We start from the raw sequence: 18,508 nt of genomic DNA, 5'->3' as shown, positions 1-18,508 counted from the left end.
ACAAATATGATCATGGAAAATATTTAGGTGTATGCATGGCTGATCAGACCGACAAAAGGAGAAGGAAAAAAAAAACACCCAATATAACCCAAAAAAGGCGAAAAACTCACATCAGCAAAATCATATCAAAACACGAGCCATTCTGCTATGTTCTTCTAGTCTTCAATCAAAGACAAACTGGAAAGGGTTTTCCTACAAACAAAACAGAGAATTCTTTTGACGAAGACTGCACAGAGCAAGAAATGTAAGGCCACACAACTTGCTTCCAAAACCAAATCAACCATCAATTGCAATTACGATCCCGTTACTGCTGCACTAATCTCCACACACGAATGCATGCATCTTCACCAGAGCTTACAACAGTGCAATCATCATTGAAAACTAATCCATAAACACCTCCCAAGTGAGCACCCTTTATGGTTATACGACTTGAAGCTGGCTTATCAACTTCATATATAATTATGCTTGTGTCTAGAGATCCCGTAGCAACCATTGTGCTATCAGGAGACCAAGCCACACAATTTATACGAGCAGTATGGTACAACATGTTCTTAAGCTTAACCTGCAGAAGATAGTCAACTGGTTAGTGAGACAAATGTTCAGGAAGTTAAAAATCAAACCTTGGTAATTAACATTACATTTCTAAAAAGGATTAATGCGGAAGGGAAAGGAAGAAAGAGAGATGGACTGTGCAAATGGGAACCAAAAAGTTAGAAGTATGAACAACTTAAATATAGTGACAAAATCTATCAAAAATAAAGAAAAAAAAAACATGGATGAAGCATGACAGCCTTCCACTACTTTAATGTGTGTAAAAAGAATTTAGGAAACAAAAAGAAAATTAAAAAACCATATAGGATTTACATTGTGCCTGATAAATTGAACCATGGCATTTTGCTATGTCACATGGGTGCGGGTGCGGGTGCGGGTGCGACACGGGTGCGGCACAATTTCAAAAATTTTGGACACGGGGACTCGGCTATATATATATATAATTCTAGTAAACAATTAAAATTAAGTAGCCAAAACTATGACCTTAATTTTTTCGAAAGTTTCAATTTGGCATTCCCATTTCTTTATGGTAGTTCTTAAGCTAGCTTTTCTAATACTTGTGAAACCAGTATTTTTTTAAACTGGAAAAGCATTTATTTAGCTATCTCAAATGGTTGGGTTACCTTTTATCGTGTTTTATACATATTTTTACATAAGTTGTGACTTGTGAAACAGTCACACAGACTGTGCACACAGTCTGTGCAATGCAGTCTGTGACTGTGCACAGTCACACAGACTGTGCACAGTCACACAGACTGTGTGCAATGACTGTGCAGTTGCAGTTGCACAGTCTGTGACTGTGCAACTGCATGCATTGCACAGTCTGGTTATATATTAAAAAAAAGATATATAAAAATTGTTTTTTTTTGTTTTTTGTCTTAAAAATGGACATTTTTGGACTCGGTCAAAGTTGACCGAGTCCAAAATGTGGACGGACGCGGCCTGGACTCGTTGACCGAGTCTGACTCGGCGTTGACCGAGTCCGGGCCGAGTCCGAAGCCGCACCCGTGTCGGGGCGTGTCGACTCGGGTGCGGCACCTCCCTAGCCGAGTCTGTGTGACATAGGCATTTTGTAGTCTAGGAAAACAAGGGTAATTATAATACCGCACACAAGGCCGTAAATGCTTAAGAATTTTCAAGGTTTTTGGATCTAGAATGCCATTGACATACAATAGAATGAATGTCTACTACATTTTTCATAACAGGGATATTACGCCGAATCAATTCATTCTAGGTCTTGATTGCTTTGTCACCTTCTCATGAAAATCCAGAACATGCAATTAATAGCAAAGTACACCATTATTATCAAAACTAGTATTTGTCTTATGCACCACAATTTGCTTTGTAATCCCATTGTTGCTTAAAGCTAAACTTATGGTCCCCAATAGTAATATTCCTGCTTATTGCTGATCTCCAATCTTTACTGAGCTCCTCCTTTTCCCAGTTCCTTCAACTTGCTTCATGTCAAATTTTTTGTGTTCTGTAATTTCAAACAGTTTGTAACATGCCCATTCTATCCCTGACAATGCTCATCTTTCTGTTTAATTAACTCTTAAGGACAAGATGTAAGGATACGTGGCATTTCTTCAATATGTGTTTTTATTTTTGCTTTACGTAACATGCATTAGTATTGTATCATTGTCATCAATGACTCGTGTAATTGATTTGTAGTACCAGTTGGAGTCACACTATCTCAACCGGGCCATATTCAGGCAAACCTAGCTTGACTAATAAAAAAAAATTAACTCAATCCTAGTGAGGATTAATCTATTATGAGAGATCATCCCATGTGATTAATGAGTTGGGACATCAACCTGTTGTAGTTAGAATATTCATTTTCTCTTTCCTATTTCATTGAGTCAAATTGAAATGACAAAAATTGACACAGAATTAGAGCAGCCATGACGAAGTGATCTATTAATCTCATCTTCATGCTTTTTCCTCTAATCTTCTAACCTCTTTCTTCTCTATGGATTTAATATTTTTCAGAAGATTTCTTTGTTTTGAATGTTAAATTTTAAAACACTTACTGGAATCATAGGCAGATCTGACTGTTAGCTTTGAACAAATCTGGAATCTAACTTGTTTTTTGGTCCCATAGGCTTGGGTGAAGGGGATAAATGGATTGGTACGTGGAAATGGTAGCTCTATCTCAGCTGGTGGTGTGGTTGGCTGGAACCAAATAATCAAATCTTCAAGGAAGTACGACCTTGCAAAGGGGGGTGATTGAATTGGTAATTAAGTTTATGGTTCAAATCAAGCTTGCAAAGGGGTCAAGCTGAGGTTCCAGACAGACTTATGGTCCAGGGATGTAACTCTTGCTGAAAGATATCCACCGTTTTTTCACATAAACAGAGATAACAGCATACTTGTAAGTGAATGTTGGAAAGGAAGAGCTAGTTAGTTCACTGAATTCAGAAGGAATTTCAAGGAGCAAGAGGTAGAAGATTGGTTTTGGTTATGGCTATTGGATTTTTAGGCCCATGGAAAATTTCTGACAGCGAGAATTCCTTATATGGAAATGTGACGGATGTGTTATGTTCTCTATAGCTTCATTTAGCCATGCTTTTGGCTGTAAAGATGTAGACCACTTTCCAAATGACACCGTCCAGGGTTTCCATCCCTCTCCTACAGCCAAGATATTTGTGTGGCTCTTAGCACTTGATAAGGTTAATAACCAGTGCAAATTGAAAGACAAAAGTTTCCAGCTTGCAAGTACTTGCTACTTCTGTTTCGATGAGAACGAAACAATTGAGCATTTGTTTTGGTTTTATCCAGCATTTCAGTGGTTGTTCAAACAAGCTTTGGATTGTGCCAATAAAATGGCCAGATGGGGATTTAGCTTGGATTGGTCGGAATAGGACTGGTGGTTAAGAATCTTAATTTGATCTATTCTGTAAGCTTGTTGAAATATTTCTTATCCCCTGGCTTAAATTATTTCTCTTAGACAAAAAAAAAGGATTTACATGGTTTGCAAAGTGTTATAATGTGCATCTCCCTCGCATACTGTCTGTAGACTCTGTACATACACCAATTCTTGTTTTCTTTTTGTTATGTGTGTGTGCTTGTGTTCAAGGATTGATACACACACACACACACACACACACACACACACACACATATATATATATATATATATATATATATAGAGAGAGAGAGAGATGGTACCTCTCGAGTGACATGGTCCCATACAACAGCTTCTCGATTGAGATCACCAGAAATAAACATAGAGGCATCTGGGGAGAAACGAATGATGTTAATAGCACCACGATGCTTCTCAAGGACTGACTCTTCAGTGAGAGTGTCCCCATTGACAGAATAGACGTGGAGTTTCCCATCTTGGCCACCAACAATGGCCTCACTTCCATCAGGTGAAATTGCAGATGCCGTCACAGCAAACCCAAGATTCAGAGTTGACAACACTTTGGATCCACGAAGCATGATTACTCCTGAATCAGTTGAAAGCAATGCCAGCTCGGGCTTATCAAGTGCAATATTTAAGTCCTTTGGTTGTGCACCAATATCAATTTGTTCTTCATCACCACACTGATCAGCATGCAGCGGAATTCTCCTTACCTGTAAAATTTTGGGAAAAGGATCATCTCTTGTAGCAAAAGCAAGTTGAACATATTGTACATAGCTACAGTTGTTGTACAGTCAGCAAAATATAAGCCCCACAGCAGGATATCATCAATTGGAATTTGGCAGGTAGATTAAGAAATTGTTCCTTATTAAAGGAATATGCTATTCATCAGACTTGGTGAGCAATACTACCGTGTATTGAACTTTTATAATTGGCTGGAAAGCTTTCCAGACAAGAATATATGGACTATCCCTGATATTTACTATCCGAACATCAAAGAAGAGGACCAAATATTTGGAGAACACCTGATAAAATCATCAAATTGGACTAGGACAATATAACTTAAAAACGAGGAGAAAATCTCCAACCGAATAGCCTTTGGAAATCTTTCACATGTTATTGCCATTAGACATACTAGCGAGCACAGACATGCTCCCAGTCTATGCCACAGGGACTCACCAAAGAGGCCTCTGCACCCACGTCGACGCGACGCGGGTGTGGCACCCAATTCGGTCAACCCGCACCCAAGGTTATCATTGTCCAAAATGGACTTGGTTAACTTTGTCCATTAAAAAAAGGGACAGGGCTCGATAATGGGTAAGGGTACCTCGAGCACCCCCCTCCCCCCCCAATTAAAAAAATAAGGGGGTACCTCGAGAAGGGGTAAAGAGGGATGGGGCTTGAGAATGGGGTACCACGAGAAAGGGTAAAGGGGTGGTGTTAAAAAATATATATATATATATATACCCTCTTGTGTGACAATCAAAGTGCTATCAACATGTGATTCAATCCTATCTACCACAGTCGTGCCAAACATATTGAAATTGATCAACATTTTGTAAGACAAAAGGTTGAAGAGAAGGAAATTGAACCAGAATACGTGCGGACTGCTGATCAAGTTGTTGACTTGTTTACAAAAGGACTTATCAAGGACAGATTTTGGATGTTCATGGTCCAAAACCATGTACAACTGGAGGGGGGGTGAAAAGATACTGTCATTTAGTATAAGGTCTGGAACTCAGAATCCAGACCCAATTCCTTTCATTTTAAACACATGCTCATTAATGTTTTATTAATGGCATGCTGTAATTTTATCATAACATGTAATGGGTATTTTCATACCCTAGCTATTGTATTTGTGTGTATTTAATCAGAGAAGCAAAAATGAATACCCTGATTAGGGATTTTTGCTGCAGCCACGTTCTCTCTCCCCATGTTGTGCTGTTGCTTGTAGATGAAGAAAGGAACCCATGATTTCTATCAAGGCGGGTTGACCCGTTTATTAAACGGGTTAGTTTAAGCCCAACCTAAACCCGCCTAAAAGGCGGGTTGGCGGGTCGGGTTGGGAGGTCGTGTCAGGTTTTGCCACCCCTAATCTCAATATTTGTCATATTTTATGACAAAATCTTTGCAGTTTGTAGTTCTACTTTTAAAGGCAGTGACATTTTTTATTGATAAAAATATAATTTACAATCAAGCTCCTTTACCACCAGAGAAAATTATTAACACTATCACAATTCACTATACATGGAGTTCACAAAACTATACTAGTCATCAATAACTTCACTTTTCATATTCTTTATATATTTTATATTTTTCACTCCATTGTTCTCTAAAATGCCAAAATTACTTCTGTAATATCACATAAGGGCATTTTATGAAGCACATTCTTGTGCCATTTCTATATTGAGGGATCTAACATTTCTCCATCAACGCAAGATTTCATTTTCTTGTTATTCAATTGCAATGAACATCTAGTCAGTCTTTTCCCTCAAGACATGTTTTATTTAGAACACAAGATCTTGTTGGCTTACTATGCCTGACTCAACATTGAGTAGTAATTTTAGCTAGTGTGTAAATTGCCTACCCCATCAAGGTGCAAGATTGAATTGAAATATATTCATTTCAGTGATCATATTGGATAATAGAAAGACACATCATCATGTTCTCCAGCCTAGTTGCAATCATAAGTCATCAAGAAAATCAGCTTCAAAAAGATGGTGCAAGCACACAAACCACAAGATATAAAAATAAAGGCAACTACTACATGTACATGAAGAAATGGTGCTACCTTGTTATCAAAGGCAAATGTGGTGAGCTCTCCTTCCACCACTGCAAAACATTTAATTTGAGAGTTCTCCCTTCTCTGTAACCTTCCTGCACATCCAACTCCTTGCATCCATCGGACAATCACCCCATCATAACTGCTAGATAGAATAATATTCTGGCTGCCTTCAGAGGTGACTGCCAAACCAGTGACGCTCTTCATGTGCCCAGAAAATGATACTGGCATCTTTTCTAGGTCATTGGCTGAATATATACTAATAGTGCCACCAAGGGAAACAGTGACAAGATGATTATTCTGCCACAGGCAACCAACTAGCATTCCATCCAGTCCAGAATCAGATGAAGTAAGTGTCTTCTTCACCTTACCGTTTCCATTTTCATCAATCTCCCACACTTTTGCACTTTTATTTGCAGACACTGTTAGCACCTGAAACAGCAGGATAAGCTTTCGCAGTAAGATATGAGAGTTGGCTACTAGAGAAATAAATATATAAAACAAATAATGAATAGGTATCTTTCTGTTGAGTCACACCAAAAGAAAAAATCATAATCAGCAAGTGCATTCTCTTTGAAGACCTAAAAATAAGAAAAAACAATGTATCAAATATTGCATTAACACTTTCCTTTAATACACCTGTAAAATTGCAACAGGCAATTCAGTCAAAACCAGAAATCCAGCAGTAGCCGATGTGATTCGAAGCTAACAAGGAAAATGAAGGGCTTTTCACCATCTCTATTTCTCATAGTGACATAATCACTTCAACAGATTAAGTTTGCAAACTAAAGGCTATTAAGATACAGCATACAATGCAAACTACTTGTCTTAGATGTTCAAATGATATAACCCAAATATTGTTAAGATATATATATATACATATATATATATACTTGTATATATATTATGTACTTTAAAGTTAAGTCAACTGTGGTTGACTTAGACTAGTTGTTGGACTGCTGGTCCAACGGCTAGAAATCTAGCCATTGGACTAGGTCCAACAGCTAGTCAAACTAATGTGGACTCCCTTTTTCTCTCCTTTAATCTCTTTTCTTCCTCCGTTTCTCTATAAATATGGGTGCCTTTGTAAGGTAAGAGAGTGATGGGTAGTTTTAAGCTTCTTGTGTGTTTTTTAGTGTATTGTAATGATGATTAAAATGTATTTTTCTTTGTATTTTTAATGTTCTTTATTAATGAAGTTATTCATTCACATTCTATTGTGTTTTATTTTAGTTATTACGTTTTTATCCAAATGCATTGTGTTTTTATTCTTGGAGTTCATTATAGAGTGCATTGAGGTCCATGCCATTTTGTGACATGGTATCAGAGCAAGGCATCATGGTCTTGAAAAAGATTCGTATTAATGAATAGCATGGATTCGAGGATTTTGCATTCCGGTATGTATCTTTAGCTTTTCTATCTTCATATGTATGGTAGGTGTTTTGAAAGGGTTATATTAAAAATGAATGTCTTCTTTTGAAATTAGAATATGTAGAAATTGTTAGAAGTCAAGCACCTTCGACCAAATCTTCATCCACAGCAGAAGAGAAAGGGATTTGCAAGAAGGAGAGGCGGCAATGACTGACATGATTCTCAATGAGAGGTTGTGCCCTATATTCAATGTTATATATATGATACAAGTTGGATTGGGTCTGTCAACCCAGACCCGATAATACCAACCATGTAAATACAATACAAAAGAATCATTTTGGGTCTAGAACTAGACCTGTACACTACATTCTCAATACCCTCCTTCAAGTTGTGCATGGTTTTGCAACATGGACAACTTGTTCTTCAAGAACCAAAAACGCATATTGGTACGGCCCTTAGTGAACAAATCTGCCACTTGGTCAGCCGTAGGAACATAAGTAGGTGCAACTTCTCTATCTTCAATCTTTTGCCGAATGAAGTATTGATCAATCTCTATATGCTTTGTGCGACTATGGTGAATAGGATTAAAAGCAATTTGTATGACACCTTGATTATCGTGCAAGAGAGTGGTGGGTAGCATAGATTCTCCAACTTCAGTCAAAAGATGTCTCAGCCATGTGGCCTTTATTGTAGGAGCCACCATAGATCGATACTCAGCTTCAATACTAGATCGTGCAAATGCACGTTGTTTCTTGTTACTCTACGCCATCAAGTTCCCATCAAGAAAAGCACAATATCCAGAAACCGACTGCCTGTCATCTGGAACTCCAGCCCAATCTGCATTTGTGTATACATCCAGTCGATGTTGCTCCCCTTTAGTCTTGGATTGATGATAAACTAGACCATCTCCAAGAGTTCCTTTTAAATATTGAAGGATTCTCTTGACAACATTCATATGCTTTGTTCGTGGGTCATGCATGAATTGTGAAACTTGATTCACTGCATACACAATGTCTGGTCTAGTGAAGGTGAGATATTGGAACATACCCACAAGACTCCGATATTTCTTGGAATCTTCATATGCTTCCCCATCCCGGGATCCGAGTTTATGATTAAGGACACTAGGGGTGGATAGAGGTTTATAATCCTTCATGCCTGCCTTATCCAACAAATCCAAAGTATATTTGTGTTGGGTTAGTGAAGTGTTTCATCCTGTCGATCCACCTCAACCCCTAAGAAATAACGCAAAACCCCCAAATCTTTCATCTTAAACTGTCGACTCAATAAGATCTTGGTAGCTTCTATGTGTTCATCGGAGTTCCCAGTAATAATAATATCATCCACATATATAAGAATTAAGGTGCGTGCCTGACAATCTCGAAAAATAAAAAGCGAATGATCAAGATGAGATCGAACCCATGTCTCTGAACTTCAATAGAGAAACTATCAAACCATGAGCGGGAGGCCTGCTTTAGCCCATAGATGGCTCTTCGTAGCTTGCAAACATGTGTGTTGGGGCTATGTTTGGTATAACTAGAGGGTTGCTCCATATACACCTCTTCCTTGAGAGTGCCATGCAAAAAATACATTTTTGACATCAAGTTGACTTAGAGTCCATCCATACTGAACTGACAAGGACAGAACTAATCGAATAGTTTCCATCTTGATCACAGAACTAAATGTTTCGGCATAATCTTGCCCGTATTCTTGAGTGAACCCTTTCGCTACTAGCCTCACCTTATAGCGTTCAATGGATTCATCGAGTTTATACTTGATTTTATAGACCTATTTAGATCCTACAACATTCTTGTTCGATGGTCTAGGAACAATCTCCCAAGGCCCACACTCATGTAAAGCTTTCATTTCCTCATTCATGACCTCAACCCATTTGATTGACGTAGATGCTTGTGAGAAACTGATAGGTTCATCATGCTTTTCAATCTGGGAGATGAACAGTTGTAAGTCTGTAGAGAAGTTGTCATAACTTACCCATCTTTCAATAGGATGGTGAATCCTCTCAAGCCTCCTGGGTTGCACAATAGGTCGTTGAACTTTGTCTTTGTTTCACTGCACATAGGTAATCCCTTAAAACTTTGTAACATCTGAAATGACAGGCATAGTAATATCTTGTGTGTTTGTCGACATTTCCTTTTCTGGGTGTACAACTGTACTATTTTGTTCTGCAGATAGTGTATGACATGAGGGTACGTCATGCATCACCATTTGATCAAGCACCTCAGCAACAAGCCATGGCTGATAACTTTTAGCATCCTTACAGTGTCCCTCTGTACTTCCTGAATCATCAGTATGAGTCTCGTCAAACACGACATTCCATGAAACTCTGATGCGACTGGTAGTGGAGTCATAGCAGTGATATCCTCTATATTGATCAACATATCCAACAAACCTACACCTGCATGCCTTTTTCTGAAACTTATCACGTTAAGAACTGTCAATATGAACATAGCATATGCAGCCAAACACTCGCAACTCATTATAGTCAGGATGAACCCCAAATAGTGTAAATAGCGTAAAATAAGGGGATTGATCTGCTAACAATTTCATTGGCAGTCGATTTATGACATAGACAGCTGAATGAAAAACTTTCATCCACAAGTTTAAAGGAATGTGAGTGTTATGCAACATACTCAGCGCACTCTCTACAATGTGCCAGTATTTTCTTTCAGCCGCACCATTTTGTTGTGGTGTGTGTGGACAAGATATTCGACGACCTATTCCATTATCTTAGAGAAATTCAGTAAATTCCTTTGATAAGTACTCTCATCCACCGTCACAATGAAAATATTGAATTTTAGTTGAAAATTGATTACAAACTAAAGCACAGAATGAGCAAAAAAGCTTGAAAACTTCAGATTTATATTTGATAAAATAAATACAGGTGTATCTAGAGTAACTATCAATGAAAGTAATGTAATAATGATTGCCCAATAAAGAAGACTGCGGGGCATGTCTCCAGACATCAGAATAGACAATTTCAAAAAGCACAAAATCTCTTTGATTTATTGAATGAAATGGAAGAACATGACTTTTACATAATTGACAACGGAAACAAAGAAGAAAATCAGCCTCGACATTCAAACTAGACTGCGGAACAAGTCCACTAGACACAAGCTTCTCAATAAATGAATGATTACAATGACTAAGACGACGATGCCAAATCTCTGGCTTATTACATTGAGATAGACTAAAACAAACTTTTAATGACACTGGACGAACTGGTTGTGAATTTATTGATGCATCATGAACTAGAAGAGACTCCTTGAAGACATACATGTTTCCCTGTCGTTCTCCTTCAACGAGTGTCTTCTTCGTGAGAAGATCCTTGACACATACAGAAAGAGTAAATTCGACAAAAGAATTAGTATCATCGACAAGTTTAGAAACAGAAACAATGTTTTTAACAATACTAGGAGAATGGTAAACATCAGATAAAGGTAATGAGGAATTGGGGAGTAGAAGGAAAATATTTCCAACATGAGAGATAGGATGAAGAACACCATCTCCGGTTTTAATAAATCTTACCAATATCACATGTCACATGTGCAGCACCCCGGAGTTAATGTACCAAGTCTCCTACTCAGTTTGCTTAAAGCTCAATTCTGAAAGAGCGAAAATCAAAAGATTCTTCACATTTTTCTTTTCATCTCCTTTACGGTCGTCTTCTGCTTGTCCCCTAGTAGAAGGCCCAGCACCATTAAACTTGCCTTTGTTTTGCGGATTATGCCAGCAATTTGCTTTAATGTGCTCCATTTTATTACACTGAAAACATGTCGGGATGTTTATAGGGTTCCCTGGATACAAGTTAGGTGACATGTAGGGTATGGGAAAAAGCCCATGGCCTCCTTGATTACCTCTTCTATGTCCACGCCCGCCTCAAAATCCCCCACGTCCTCGCCCTAATACTACTCATGTGACAAGTACCTCATGGTTGTTGGAATTCAGGGTCATCTTCTCGCCCCTAATGGTAACTTCATATTGTAGTAGCTTAGTCCGTAGATCTTCAAAACTGGACAATGAAGGGAGGCATAGAAGAGAGGTGACTAACATGTGGTAGTCAGAACCCAGACCATTCAGTGCCTGTTGAACCTTTTCTTTGTTAAGAATTACGCAACCCACCATGGCTAGTTGATATGTAATACTCTTGATTTTGTTCATGTATTATGTCACTGATAAACTCTATTTCTTCAAAAGCTGAAATTCTCTCTTTAAATGCAAAATCCTAGCTTATGAAATCTGTGAATAAGTCTGCGCCAATATTTGCCACAACTCTCTGGCTGAACATTCATCTAGGATGGCCACTAATATCTCATGGGAAAGCATAGAGGTAATGTAAGCCACAACTGCCTGATCTTTTCTTCTTCATGTTACAAATTTTGAATTATGAATCAATTTGTTGGAAACCTCCCCTTTATCATCTCGCTCTTCTTGCAGGATGAATTCTAGTGGTGCATGGATCGTTCCATCAAGATATCCAGAGAGATCCAGACTCTTAATAAAAGGAAAACTTTGTCGCTTCCAGGTCAAGTAGTTATATGAGTTGTCCAAGGAAACTGGAAGGGAGAATCCATGTGAAAGGACAACAAAAGAACACTCTGACCAGCAGTTTGATTTACCAGCAATGTAAATTTGTTTTTTTTTTCTTTTTGCTACGAAAATAATATTGCAGGGAAACAAATAATCAGTAGAACACGACAAATTAATGATCTGAATTTTTTTTTGTATGGACCGAAACTTTGATTTGGTTTTGGAGAATAAGATTTGACTTGAAAGACAAAAGAGAGATCTAAGTTTAAATGGAAACACAAATCTGATCTGATACGATCAGATTTGATTTAACGCTGCTGAAGGGAAGAATCAATATGCCATGGCCAGATCTAATTTAGTCTGGCTTGGAACGAAAACACTAGATCTGGAACGATCCGATCCAGCATCAAAGAGGAAAAAAAATAATCAAGATTTAAGAAAACAGATCTGGTTTGACGTGACCAGACTGTTTGACGTGAACAGATTCAGTTTTAAGAGATCGAAAACTTAGAGAGGAAGAAAGATGTTTAAAAATTTTAAGAGAGAGATTTTTAACCCAATATGATAAGATCAATTTTCAGGACAGAAGGAGAATAGAATCTGATCTGATAAGATCAGATCTTGGATCAAAGAAAGGAAGAAGAGAACTCGACCTAGTATTTACTTCTCAGCCTGCTCTGATACCATGTTAGAAGTCACGCACCTTCGACCAGATCTTCATCCACAGCAGAAGAGAAAGGGATTTGCAAGAAGGAGAGGCAGCAATGACTGGCACGATTCTCAATGAGAGGTTGTGCCCTATATTCAATGTAATATATATGATACAAGTTGGATCGGGTCTGTCAACCCAGACCCGATAACACCAACCATGTAAATACAATACAAAAGAATCATTTTGGGTCTAGAACCAGACCCGTACCCTACATTCTCAATAGAAATTATTGTCTTTTAATATATTTTTTAGATTATGGATATGTATATTGAAAAAATTATATTTTGCAAAAATATGTGGTTTCTTAAAATCTTATGTGTTTCATGTTTTGCAAAATATTAATTTTTTACATTTTTTTTTGTGTCTCTTAATGTATGTATTTACATAGATTATCTTTGGGATTTTTAATATATAGTGATATTTCTTTGGTGATTCTAACTATGTGACCATGCATGATTTTAATTATGTAGCCTTTGTGATTATTATTGGATGGCATAAGCATGATTTGTCATCATGAACTCGAATGCATATTTTAATTTCTCTATTATGCATTATATTTTTTAGTGGGTTCTTGTGTATGCTTCTTGAGCATTTTATGAATAAAACTTATATTTTTTAAAAGACTCTTGTATGATTGTTGCTTAGCCCTTAGTAGTTTTATGTGCTTTTTGGTAGCTTAGTGACTTGAGTGTTTGTGCACTTTTGTAACCCTTAGTGGTTTCTTTTTTGTGCATTGATACTTCATTGCATGTTTCTTAAAGATTTTATATTTGTTACATTGTGATAAAATTCTTTGTATGATATATATGAGTTCATGGTTGTTGATAGTTATATAGCTCTTTGTGAATCTCTATATGTTTGTCATCAATTGTCTAATAGTAGACTAATGATTTAGATCTAGCTTCTTAGAAGCTTTTCTTTAATAAAATCATATACTTTTGTCTTTTTATTGAGATTTATTGGATCTTTTGTATATGATGTGCCTTAGTGCACTTGTTTCTTGATTGGTGGATTCATGATTCCATTATCTTTTGAAAGATACTCTAACATCATAATTTCATCACACCTATGTAGATTATTTATATTGGGCATGATTCTTGTCCATTATTTGCTTGTCAAAGTTTGTAAAATTTGTCATGAGACATCTTGTGTTGGAAGTGATTGCATCAATTGACATATTGTTGTGCATATGATTGAACTATATTCATTCTAAGTCTTCATCTACCTTTATTGGATTTGATTTAAAACTTTGTTTTTTCAAATCGGTACTTTTATATATGAACTCACTTATTTGAAAATCAATTTCCGTGAGTATTTTTTGCCTTCTTTTGGCATTGTTTTTTGTCCATCATAGATTTTTCTAGGATGCGCCATTTATTTTTGGCCTTGTTGTTGGGTCAGAGTTAGCCGTTGAGGTGAGTTATGTGTGCACCTCATGTCATCTTACTAGTCTAGATTCCCAAAGGTTATGAGTGATGTGTTGTCACTTGTCTTGGGTTTGATTGGTATCTACATCCATGTTGCTTTTGTTGAACAAGAGATGCTTGTTGGGGTGAGTTGTGTGCACCTTGGTTTTCTTATCAGTATAGATTGTCGCCTTATAGTTTGGCTCTAATTGACGGTTGTTTGATCTCTAGTTCTATGAGTGTGTTATATCACTCATTTGTTTATTTGGACAATGTTATTATGAATACTTATAATTATGTTTATCTGTGATGGTTATCTATTTTGAAAATATGGTGTTTGAAAGATTGTTAAAATTGATACATTTATCCTTCTTGATGACATTAGTTTGTTTTTATTACAAGCTCTCTTACTTTGTGTCTTCTCCTATTATGTCTCTTATTTAAAAGATATTTTTGTGGTGAGTTATATGCACCCATTGGTTATTCACATTTTGTGTGTTTGTATTATACTCTTATTTTAGTAGCTGATGCACTTGAATATTGAGGTTTGTCTCTTATTTAAGTGTCATTTTACGTAGACAAGAAAGATTTGTTTGCAATGAGTTAGGTGCACCCATTGGTTATTCATACTTTTTGTGTGTTTGTATTATGCTCTTTTTCTAGTAGCTGAAACATTGAGGTTTGTCTCTTATTTAAGTGTTATTTTATATAGATGAGATGTTCACACTTTTTGTGTGTTTGTTAAGCTCATAAGTGGCATTGTCATTGATCTCTTGTTCTAGCAGCTATTACACTTGAATTTTGAGGTTTGAAGGTCAAGCGAGGTAAATTGCTTATGGTGGTCGAACTATTGTGAAGGTTTGCAAAATATCATTTCTTGATATTTGTGGGATTTTCAAATCTCTCCACAAAATTTCTAAAAAAGATTCACTCATTTACCCTTGTCTGGGAAATGGTTATTGAAAATTCTTCATGCATTTTGCATTGAATATGTTTTAATTGCATGCTTAAAGATATTTTAAATGTGTTCCATGATTACTTATCTTGGGTGATTTACATCATGATATGCCTTGGTTGCATAGGATGCAATATTTTGAGTGTATTTATAGATATTGTTTCTATTGTTGAGATTTAAATTGTTATTAATATTTGTCATTATTACAAAATATCTCTTGTTATGATTTGTACGTGGGATTTTGAACTTCCCCATTATTTCTGTTGTACATTTAATATGGCTACTTGTTTTGAAAAACCCTGCTTTATGAATATTTTTTATGTGGGTTAAACTCTTTTGTGAGTTATTTATTCATGGTATTGATGTTGTTTGAAAATTCATATTTCATGCATTAATGTGCTTTTCGAGATAGATGTGTGTATTGACTTTCAATAATGCATGTTTTCATGAATGTTTAAAGTGATGAATGATTTATACGTTTATCTTTGAGATATTTTATGCATGCATCTCTTCTTTTGATAATATGCAATTGTGTTCTCTTATAAATCAAGAACTATGATTTCGTAAAATTATCTATTGAGGTGAGACTCTCAATGAATATTGTGTATAAAAATTTAATGACTTTCAAAATTGATGTTGAAAAATTTTCTTACTATTAAAAGATTTTGAAAATTATTAAAATGTCTTATTAAATATGTATTGTATTTTTGGCGTGTTTGGTCATTTATATATATATATATATATATATATATATATAGAGAGAGAGAGAGAGAGAGAGAGACAAAGAGATGGGTGTGTACGAAATGAAATATGCGAATGAAATGTGCTAAATGGGTTTTTCTGCTCTTTTGGTGTGGGTTTTTTTTTTGCAGTTCTGACCCCATAAATGTGTTGGGCATGGTCAATTTACGAGGAATCCACACTTGGATCATGTGTTTTCGATGAAAAAAATGATATTTGGAGCCTAAAAATTAACAAAGATTTTGGAATGGTGATTTTTTAAACGTTATAAAAATCCGCTCATGTGTCAGAATCGAACACTTAAAGAGTTGAACCCTATAAAATCAAGTACATAGATCACATTTGTACGATTAGAATTTAAAAATAAAACAAAAAAACCCTGAAAAACTCATTTAGCATGTTTCATCTAGCATATTTTATTTAGCACATACCCATTACTCTCTCTCTCTCTCTCTCTCTCTCTCTCTCTCTCTATATATATATATATATATATATATATATATATATATAGTTATTTTTAATTGGATTGCTCCTTTTGCACTCTTTAAAATATTGGCATTATTGATGATTCTAGAGAACTTTCAAGCATATCAAGGAAGATCTAGAAGCTCCTTCAAGAATTTGTATTATAGAAGAACATGTCGATATCTTGTGTAATGGGATTCCTTTTGTAATTGCAAACTTATAGTGAGTCAATGTAAGTTTGAGCGGGGGCGTTAACATATATCATGGTTGCCAGTCGAGGAAGCAGGAGCAGGAAGCGTGGCACTTTCAAAATTTTAGGAAGCGAGAAACGTGAGACTACTTAAAAGTGAATCAAGAATCATCTTGGAAGCGACCTAGGAAGCGAACCGGAAGCAACCTACGAAGCGAGGGGGAAGCGAAAAAATAAAAATAAAAAAAAATGAAAAAAGGGAGGAAGCGCAGGAGAAGCGCGGGGTAAGCAACGGGAAAGCACGCTTCTCAAAAAAAATGGCGCTTCCCAACGCGTTTCGGAAGCACAACATTTCGTGCTTCCACTAGGCTAGGTGCTTTCGGTAACTCTGATATATATACTTTAAAGTTAAGTCAACTTTGGTTGACTTGGACTAGTTGTTTGACTTATGGTCCAATGGTTAGTGTGGTCTCCCTTTTTCTCTCCTTTAATCTCTCTCTTCTTCCTTCTTTTCTCTATAAATATGGGTGGGTGGGTGCCTTTGTAAGGTGAGGGAGTGATGAGTAGTTTTAGGCAGAGTTACTGGAAGCACCTAGCCTAGTGGGGAAGCATGTTTCGGAAGCGTAAAAGGTCGCACTTCCAAAACGCACTGAGAAGCGCCAATTTTTTTGAAAAGCGCATTTCCCATTTATGGGAAGCGCGTTTCTCTTTTATGGGAAACATGCTTCCCATTTATAGGAAACACACTTCCCATTTATGGGAAGCACGCTTCTCCTTCGCTTTCCCTGCATTTCCTCTCTTTTTTTGTATTTTTATTTTTATTTTATTTTTCGCTTCCCCCTCGCTTCCTAGGTCGCTTCCAGATTCGCTTCTGGTTCGCTTTCGAGACGATTCTTGATTCGCTTTTAAGTCGTCCCATGCTTCCCGCTTCCTAAAATTTTGAAAGTGCCACGCTTCCCGCTTCCACTTCACATATCGCTTCCCGCTTCCTCGACTAGCAACCATGGTTTTAGGCTTCTTGTGTGTTTTTTAGTGTATTGTAATGAGGATTAAAATGTATTTTTTTTGTATTTTTACTGTTCTTTATTAATGAAGTTATTTACTCACATTCTATTGTGTTTCATTTTAGTTCTTATGTTTTTGTTCAAATGCATTATGTTTTGACCCTCGGAGTCCATTATGGACGGTATTGGGATCCGTGCCATTTTGTGACAAATATAACCTCAACCAGGTTTATCCAACTACACAGAAAATATGAAAGAATTTTCTATCAATACCAAAGTAAAGCAGACTAAAGCACACAATGAAACTTTGGATTAACACTTCCACTCACACCTGTAATACAGACAAGTACAGCCCCATCAGAACCAGTATGGTGCTGGAGACCATTAGAATATAGGTAAACCAGATTGTATAAAACTTTCATTCAACAGATAAATGAATGTGCTTCTTCGATCAACCAAAAAACAAAAAAGTAGAAGAAAAACTCTCCATTAGTCAGGCATTTGATTATATGAGTAACATTTAAATTTAATTGTGTTCCAATTAAAATGTTCATATTATCAATCTAAGAATCTGAAAAAGGAAAAAGTAGATATCATTCAATGTAGATATTTGCATACTAAGTCCACCACTGGAAGTATAATTATTAATCAATAATGAAAATAGCATAGGAATATCATAAATACCTCTTTACTGTCAGGACTCCAACTAACAGCATAGATGCTACCATTGTGACCTTCAGCAGATAGCTCCCCAATCTTTTCTCCTGTCCTCCCATCATATAGTATACCTTTCTTATCTGAACTTACACTGATAAACTTGCTTCCATCAGGAGAAAACCTTACACAATTGACAAAGTTGGAATGTTCCCTGCACTTCAAACAATAATGTTTCCTTTACATACTACCTCTGTTCGGTAAGACA

The 18,508-nt window shown here is 36.5% G+C and overlaps 1 protein-coding gene across 1 annotated transcript in view; it reads right to left on the bottom strand.

Moving 5' to 3' along the window:
* Positions 1-304: 304 nt before the first annotated feature.
* LOC149829669 (actin-interacting protein 1-2-like) overlaps positions 305-18,508 on the bottom strand; it is a 37,172-nt gene continuing 18,968 nt past the window's right edge. The window contains exons 4-7 of the mRNA XM_090015232.1: positions 18,271-18,454; positions 6,207-6,629; positions 3,721-4,128; positions 305-562 (exon numbers count right to left, since the gene is read on the bottom strand). Of these exons, the coding sequence (XP_089871358.1) occupies positions 305-562; positions 3,721-4,128; positions 6,207-6,629; positions 18,271-18,454 (1,273 nt within the window). The remainder of the gene's footprint in view (positions 563-3,720; positions 4,129-6,206; positions 6,630-18,270; positions 18,455-18,508) is intronic.

This window comes from Nuphar pumila, chromosome 8, assembly GCF_984573655.1.
Source record: "Nuphar pumila chromosome 8, dmNupPumi1.hap1.1, whole genome shotgun sequence".
NCBI classification, from domain to species: domain Eukaryota; kingdom Viridiplantae; phylum Streptophyta; class Magnoliopsida; order Nymphaeales; family Nymphaeaceae; genus Nuphar; species Nuphar pumila.
Note: the sequence above shows the minus strand (reverse complement) of the source record. Positions and strands in the feature narration are given on the sequence as shown.